We start from the raw sequence: 9,086 nt of genomic DNA, 5'->3' as shown, positions 1-9,086 counted from the left end.
TCTATTTAAAAATATCATAAGCACAGAGAACGAACATACCATTCTTTCAACAAATTTTTAGAATCGTTCATTTTTCAAAAACACCACTTATATGTTAGTTGAATATAGCCCTCTAATGAAAATCATAGTGGAAAAAATGATGCTCCACCCAACTAATGAGAAGTGGTACCATCTACCAAAACTCCCCCCAAGCCAATTTCACATCTAGATTAGTTTTTTCTTCATAGAGAACTCATCGAGTCCAGTATAGGGTTCTTCCTGGAAACATGCTACCTCTCTTAAACAACATTTTGTTCTAAGAGAGTAACTCAACAAATAATTAAACTTGCTTGGGAAACTACCATGTAGGTTCTAAAACCACAAGGTTGTCTTAGGATTTTCCCCTCTCACCCTCTTTCAAAACCCTATTCTTACATAGATAATTCCTCTCTAAGTGAGAGGTTTGTGCAACATCTACCCTTCCCATCTGTCGTTATTGGGATTTCCCTCAGTATATGGAACGTGAATTTTTCTCTTGCATCTTTTGTCCATTAAAATTTTACATGGATGACTAAATGGAACTTTTATTAATATAAAATACAAACATTTGTTTACATTCACATTCATGCATGGCCATAGAATGGGTCCATTGTCCATAAAAGTAAATTGACATGACAGTAAATACAATATATACAATTCGCTAGGGAAACCTTTCCTCAAAATTTTCACTAAAAAAAAAGAAATCATCATGAGATATTTCATCCTTATCAGTGATTGATATATCTAGGCTTAAGACATATCTATGCTCTATAAAACAACCTTACAACCCTATATATAAGGAATTATTCCCATAAATGCACATAATGACTATGCGCAACTCACATTAAGTGCATCAAACTTCACAAGTTGCAAGTTTCCATGTCCCTCAACCTATTGGCCAAGTGGGGTGGAAAAAACCCACCCCTTTCCTCTCTCTCAAAGAACACTACATTCATGGAATTTCACATCAAGTTTATATAGAAAGATAAAGTAATTAAAATAAAAAAAATTACTTCTTAGTATGAGATAGATATGTGATTCCTTAACCACTTAATACACAAAAAATAATTTTGTTATTGATATTTTCTAAATGCTACATGTGTGTTTAGCTATTTCTATATATCTGTGTGTATATTAATTTATTTATTTTTTGTTAATATTTTTGAAAATGTTATATGTCAACTCCATTTTATATGTCATCATATATATTGAAATATTCTATTTGTGATCCACATTAATTTTTTTTGTTATTTTTTGTTTCTAATAGATTTTGCTATAAATATATCATGTAAAAAAAATGTAGAATGAATTATATATCCTATAATATCATTTATTAAGTAGCGAAGGAATTATATATGTTCTTCATGCTAAAAAGTAATTTATGTTTTTCTAATTTTAATTCTTTTATCTCTATAAAATTGATGTAAAATTAAGATGAAATTTGAAATATTTTATTTATGGCCAACGTTTTTCTAATTGTTATTCTTTTTTAATTTTGTTGATATAAGCGTAATACCTCGTCACAACATCTCCCTCGTACTGAATTGTACAATGTCTCTTTGGACCATATAGTCATACATAGAATACTTCAATGTCAAATATGTGTTTGGGTGTGTTTCTTTATTCTTTTAATCAACATATTCATTTGGATATGTAATTGAAATTATATATATGTCTGTGTGTGTGGATCTAAAATTATGTGTGTGTGTGTGTATTTTACATTTTAATAGGAAGGTGATGTGTAATTCCTCCCCTTCACAACTTTGATTTGGTATTTTTCCTCTTTAAAATAATATTAACATATCCTCTAAATGAAAAATAAAATAAAAGATATTTGTTTATAATAAAAAACAAAAATGAATAAAAACATTTAATTAGTTTAATTATAATTATGCAAAGAATTCAATGATCCTTGTCTCACTCCCATGTATTACAACCTAGTATAAAGTGGATGTAGCAAAAATATTTCAGTTTCACTATCCCCATAAATAAAATATGTCAATGTGCATATAAGGTAACATGATTTTATAAGAATAATAAAGTAATAATGTTGAGGAAAGTTTAAATTTTTACATTTAATTGAGAGAAAAATGTATAATTCTTATATTTTTTATAAATGTTGCATTAAATAACTTAATCAAATTATTTAAATATCCATTTTCACTAATTTATTTTAAAATAAACTTTACTTATAAAATGGAAAAATATTAAAATACTCATTTTAATATTAAACATATTAAATATTTCAATAGCCAACCACATTTTTTTTTTTTTCTGGATAAAGGCTAATCTATTAAATAAGAAAAAGAAAATTATTTACAAAGAGGCCTAGGCCTCTGAAGATGCAAGGGAGCATCCTCTGTCAGAGAAGACTGCAGGTGTTCAAGGCAACCTGGATTACATATATGGAGAAAATGACAGAGAGCATAACAGTGGCTGTAGCTAATGGCCTTCTGGCTTACAAAAAGAGGACTATGCAAAAGAGTAGCATTTGATTGATATGAGATTGCCCGTAGAGTGTAGCTTGCTGCTGAAAACAAAGTACCAAACTGTAGTAGGGAGTCCAAATTCTTCAAAAGTCTGGAAGAGCTGAGAGTTCTTGAGGACTCCCTACTATGAAACCGGTGGCTGGACCCTTCTGAACCCGAAGGTGTTCCTTCAAAATTGCAAAACACTTTCATTAAGCATCAAAGAAAAACATGAACTAAGCCTCTGGCGGCTTACCTTGTTCAGTGCCTGGCTTGTAAGCCTCCTCATTCATCTCTAGACTATTGGTAGGCTGAGTGTCTATGTTGGCAGTATTCTGAGGCGAGCCATGAGCCAGATGCTGAGGCAAACCATGAATTGGTTGCTGAGGCGAGCTCAAGCCCGGAAGAGGCTTCATCAGAGTAACATCAACAGCAATTTCCTTGTCAATATCTTCTCCTACTTCTGGTACCCGAGCATGATTCAATGTCTCCAGCTCCCTATCAGGCTCTTCCTGGCTGGACGAATCATCCTCTTCCTCTGTAGCAATGACTGTTATGAGCAGTGAGAGACGGGTCTGGTTCCTCCGGCAGCGAAAAGTGCAGCGTGAAGTGTGGACTTGACTGTCCATCTGGTCAGACTCTTCAGAGGGAGACGACGGAGGCTCCAACATGGCAACGGGCTGAATTGCCTGGGCCTCTTGCCTGCCGCGGATTCCCCATACCCCTCCACGTCTTGTGACTCCCCTCTGTCGTGGCGCCATTAACCCTGGAGAGCACACTTTGCAAACAATGGACAGTGACAATTCAGAAATGAAACTTGCTATCAGTTCCTCCCTAATTACAATTACCCAATTATGGTGCATAACCAAGCATTTTTCCAGCGAATGCCCAGAACACACAGTCGGAACAGAGTGCTCAAAACACGCGGATGGAACGGGAGTTAAGCTGTGGCTTCTGCCCCTACCACCCGCTATCTGCTCAAACTCACACTCAAACGAATTAACTTCACAATACCTCATATCCCCACTGTGATACATGCGCAGCATTTTATAGGACCCTGAGCTGAGCATTTCGGCGGCAATGGAGCCAAAACTCCATAGAACGGCGTACATGAACATCAATTCGCCTCGCGCGAGGCCATCCTTCTTCTGCAGAGCCATCCGCTCCATCCTAAGCAGCGTTAATGCTTGGCAGGGGCGAGTTAAATGACCGTCCTGCCAGACGATCCTAAGATCACAGCTGCCCCCCATTACGTGTAGTCGGATAAGACCAGGTGTCACCCGCATCCGGGTGTGAAACAGCCTGTGGCTGCATATCTTCGTCTATTAGTGCCTAAAGATTGGGAAGATGATCCTCCGAGACTGTATCATAAAGAGGTCCAGCTGAGAAGTCTTTCTCATTATCCACCCCTAAATTAGCTAGGAAGTCCGCCGGCTTGTTCCCTTCCCTTTTTGTGTGCTTGAAGGAGACTGCTCTGTTCGCTTGCAACCAATGCTGAACCTGAACCAATCTAGATGCTAATCTCCAACTTCTACTAATCTTGTGAACTGAGGATCCCTGTTGTAGCTTTTGAGCCATGTTTATTAGAATCTGTGAGTCTCCCTCTACTATCAAGGGAAAATATTTGCCTTGCTGTGCCAAAGTGAGACCTTTCCAAAGACCTTCCAGCTCTGCTGCATTGTTTGTATTCCAGCCTATGGTGCCTAAGAAAGTTATAAGAGGATTTCCTTGATGGTCTCTTATAACACCTCCATACCCTGTCTGGCCCGGATTGCCCTTCGATGCACCATCGAAGTTCAATTGAAATGTGTTGACAGGTGGAGATATCCATTTTATAGTGTGGGTTCGATGTTGCCCTGGATTGGGTCTGGCCAGAACCTTATCTTGTATCTTTGTTTGCCAATTATTCCAGATTGCCCATTCCTGAGGTTGCTTCGGAAAATCCTCTTCAGACCAGGATTTTGTTGAGAGAGTTTCGCTGATGTTGATATGAATTCCTTTCCAGACCTGCTCTAGAGTCATTGATTGTTTCTTGAATATCCTCCTGTTTCGTTCCTTCCAGATATTCCACATAAGGAATCCTGGTATGATTTGCCAAAGGATGTTAAGGATTTTGCATTGATAAGGTGCTTGAGGCCATTGGCGGATTGTTTCTCTTATATCCCCTCGAATTCGCCCTTCCTTCTGACAGCGAAAAGCCACTTTCTCCCATATCTTTTTACTTAGTTGGCATGTCAGCATTAAGTGGAGCACGGATTCTTCTTCCTTGTTACAATTTAGACACATAGAGGGTCCTTGGAAGCCCCTTTTCCTGAGGTTATCCCATGTTAGGATTCTATTGTAAGATAGAAGCCACAGGAAGGTGGAAACTTTCGGCCATATAGGGGTTTTCCAAATTTTGCTCCATATTTGGTCCTTGTCCATCCTGTCCCTGATTATGATTCTGTATGCTTCCTTTGTAGTGAAAGTACCCCTCTCCTCATACCCCCACCTTAAAGTATCTTTCCCTGTTTGCTTTAATATCCTGCGTTTTTTTAGTTCTGAGTGGAGAGCAAGTTGGTTGTCATTTGAGCTGTAAGGTAGGATCAAGCTTGTTTGTTTCCACTCTCTCTGCTCTTGATTGTTTGGATCTTTCCAAAATTTGCTTATTTTTTCTTGAGGAGTTATCTCCCTTCCTGGGATGACTTGCAGGCTGTCTAGTAGTTTAGGTAACTGCTGCCAGGAATCTTCCCAGAACCTGGCAGTTTGACCATCTTTGATCTCCCAAAAACTATGTTTTTGAATTAGATCTCTGTGCTGGATAGCCGAGTTCCATATCAATGATCCCTTACTGGTTTCCGACATTCTGATCCGTTCTTCTAGGGGAAGATTCCTTGTGTATTTTGCAGTCCAAAGACGTGCCCACGGGTTGTTGAAATCTGAGAGCCACCTCCACCATACTTTCGCTCCCATGGTCTTATTGCTTTGCTCGGGATCCCTGAGTCCTATGCCCCCTGCCATTCTGGGAAGACAAGCTTTGTCCCATCTAATGAGGGCCCATTTTCTGTTTGGGCATGAACTGCCCCACAAAAAATTCCTTTGCAACTATTTGATTGTCCTTAGAACCCATTTTGGCGCTGCTAAGATGGAAAATAGATAGAGCGGCATAGATTGTAAGACCGCCTTTATTAGAACCACTCTACTGGCCATATTCAGGGATCTGTAAGTCCAAAGTAGCAGCCTTGCTTCCAATTTCTCTAGCAGGAGAGACCATGAAGAGTGCTTGAGGGCGGAAGCAGTAAGAGGAGCTCGTAGATATGATGAAGGAAGAGACGCCTTTGAAAATCCTAGAATGCGAGTGATGGCTCTTTGAGTATAAGGAGGTGTGTTAAAGAAAAATATCTGGGATTTAACATTATTTATGCAGGCTCCGGAAGCTTTTGAGAAGGAATCGAGGATTGATTTGAATGTGCGGGCTTCTTGAACAGATGAGTGGCCAAATAACATATTGTCATCAACAAATTGTTGATGAGAAAAAGCCGGGAGGTTGTGAACAGCAATTCCTTTCAGCTTATGCGAAAGGATGGCCGCTTTAATACATCTGCCCAGACCTTCGGCAAGGATGACAAATAGGAAAGGTGACAAGGGATCTCCCTGCCTGATGCCACAAGTGGGACGAAAGGTAGGAGAGGGGATTCCATTGATGAGAATGGAGAAAAAAGATGAGGAGATGAGACTGCTAACCCATCTGACCCATGGGGGAGCAAAACCAAAGGCGAGGAGAGTTTTTTGCAAGTAGCTCCAGCTTAAGCTGTCGAATGCTTTAGATAAATCAATTTTGAGAAGCATCCTTGGCTTTTTTAAAATCTTGAGAGAGTGGATTATTTCGTGGGTGAGGATGATCCCATCAGTGATTTGACGTCCCTCTACATACCCGGATTGTTCTGGAGAGATGATAAGGGGCAGCAAGGGTTTCAATCGAAGAGAAATAACCTTTGAAACAATTTTGTAAATAATATTACATAGAGCAATGGGACGATACTTATCTGGAGTGTTTGCTTCTGTGGATTTGGGGATCAAAGCCAGAAATGTAGCATTCATAGCTGGATACATCCATCTGAGGGATCTTGATTCGTCCACCACCTCCCAGACTTCCCATTTTATTAGTTCCCAGAAATGTTGGAAGAAATTTGATGTAAACCCATCGGGGCCTGGGGCTTTCCCTGCCTTAAGTTGGTTGACCGCCAATTCAACCTCTTGAAGACTGATCGGTTTGAGAAGCAGCGTATTCTGGTCTTCAGTGATGATTCTTGGGATATGCCTTGTAATATTATCAATGGCAGCGGATCTGTTTATGTCTGGTTCTTGATTCATCCTTTTGAAGTAGTTTACGAACTCTTTTTCAATACCTTCATGATCTTCGATTTTGCATCCTTGCTCATTATTTACAAAGGAGATTTGGTTAATCATACGTCTTTGTACTGTTGTTTGGTGAAAGAATTTTGTGTTCTTTTCACCTTCCTTGAGCCATCTAACTCGGGACTTCTGCCTCCACAGTATCTCTTCTTGCATATCTCTGTCCAGAATTTGCTTTTCTATTGCTTGCTCCTGTTGTGTCAACTCCTCGGATCGGCCCTGAGAAATAATTTTTTGTTGAGTGTCCTTCATTTTTTGAAGGAGGATTTATTTTGATTTAAAAATGTCACCAAAGGTGGATTTGTTCCAACGCTTTATTTCCTCTTTGAGATACTTCAGCTTCTTTTGGAATTGGGCCATTCTTGAACCTTCTGTGTCTCTGAATTTTGTCCAGGTTGTTCTTATGAAATCATGGAATTCCGGATGTGATAGCCAGAAGGATTCGAATCTGAATGGCCTTTTTAGATTATTGCCTGGTCTGTTCCAGTTTAAGGCAATGGGCCAATGGTCTGATCCTGAATAAGGAAGAATTGAGGCAGTGAAATCCCCTCCCATATGTACTGCGTTATCAGAAACCAGGAAGCGATCCAGGCGCGAGGACACTTGCGTCGGTTCCGTTCTCTTGTTGCTCCAGGTATAAAGACCGTTTTCAGTTGGAATGTCAATCATCCAGTTGTTTTGTATGAAGTCTTTGAGTAGATTGCCGTCTCTGTTGATTCCACTGCGTCCTCCTTTCTTTTCATCCAAAGACGCTATCATATTGTAATCCCCACCTGAGATCCATAACGGATGCGTTCTGGTTGCATTCAGTTGCGTTAATGCCTCCAGTATATTGGTTTTTTGCTGTATTTCTTGCGGAAAATAGACATTTGTAATGTGCCCATTAATGTTTGTGCCGTTTAAGTGAAACTTGGCTTGGATGAAGTTTCTATTGGCATGTATATTGTCTAGTTGTATTGTTCTAGCATCCCAAAGGATTGCCAAGCCCCCGGAGGCTCCTTGAGCTTCTACTGCCGAGACCTGCCCTGCAGGCCACTCCTTGGCTGCTACCTTTTCTAAAACTGTATGCTTACATTTGGTTTCTTGCAGAAAAATAATTGCTGGTTTTTCTGCCATTATCATGTTTTTTAATAGTCTACCCTTCTTCTGGCCGTTAAGCCCTCTAATGTTCCAAGATATCAATTTCATTGGGAAGTTTTAGGGTTGATGTTAAAATACCTTGATAGCTGGGCATATCTCCCTGAGTCTACCATGACTTCTCCGACCTTTATCATTCTCTCCAAAGCAGATTTCCGTCCTTGCTTCTTGATGTCCTTTGCAATAAACTTTCCATCCCATTGGCTGCCCGTTTGAACACCAAGTGAATATTTCTTCTGGGCTTTGTGCAGTACCTCCTCAAGTTTCTGCACTTGCGTTTCAGTTATTTTGTCGAAGTTTTTGGTTTTGCAAGCAGTTTCCAGACCAATAATATCCAGTTCACCTATATCAAATGTTTCTGTGTCTTCATCCATGTTCTGGGATTCTTGACGGCTTTCCTCATCTTTCCGTGTTTTGCCTGAGCCTGATTCTGTTAAATCTATCTCCATATCCGGTTGACTCCAGAACTTTGCTTTGGTGGTATGCAGATTCCCTTCATGATCTGGGCTTTTTCCTTTGGATGTTTCTTTAGTTTCCTCAGACGTTTCCTGATTCGGGATATGCTTGGCTGATGGGGGGTCTTGCATGTGTTGTTCTTCCTCTGCCAGAACTGCAAAGCTGTTGCTAGTTGACGGTTTTGAGGGATCCTTCAAGGCCTGCTTATTCTGAAGTGGCTGTTTCTTATTCCCTCTTCTACGGTTGGCAACTTTGATGAAACCATCAGGAGATTGCTTACCCTGATCTTTTTCAGTGGTTGTCTTATTTAATGGGCAATCTCGGAACAGGTGCCCTAATGCGTGGCATTTACGACACCTGAAGGGCACATGTTCATAGTCGATTAGCTGTAACCATTCTACATCCTCATGAGAGAGACTTATCTTGTCAGGCAGGGGTTCTTTTAAATCCATGTATACGCAGATCCGGGCATAGGATGTATACTTCTTCATTTTGGTTTCTTCTGATACCTTGACAAAATCTCCAAGGGCTTTCCCAATCTCTTGAAGCGATTCTTCCTCCCAGTATTCCCATGGTAGGGAATACAGCCTGGTCCAGACGGGTGCACAGCTC

The 9,086-nt window shown here is 40.0% G+C and overlaps 1 protein-coding gene across 1 annotated transcript; it reads right to left on the bottom strand.

Annotated features, from left to right (window-relative positions):
* Nucleotides 1-7,148: 7,148 nt before the first annotated feature.
* LOC149248893 (uncharacterized) lies at nucleotides 7,149-7,997 on the bottom strand. The gene has a single exon (XM_089451341.1). It carries the CDS (start codon nucleotides 7,995-7,997, stop codon nucleotides 7,149-7,151), a length of 849 nt encoding a protein of 282 aa, XP_089307467.1.
* Nucleotides 7,998-9,086: the final 1,089 nt, after the last annotated feature.

The sequence above is a fragment of the Pinus tabuliformis genome, chromosome 7 (genome assembly GCF_031772625.1).
Source record: "Pinus tabuliformis cultivar Carrire ecotype Pingquan chromosome 7, CPIR1, whole genome shotgun sequence".
Classification (NCBI taxonomy): domain Eukaryota; kingdom Viridiplantae; phylum Streptophyta; class Pinopsida; order Pinales; family Pinaceae; genus Pinus; species Pinus tabuliformis.
This window is presented reverse-complemented; position numbering and strand designations above follow the sequence as displayed.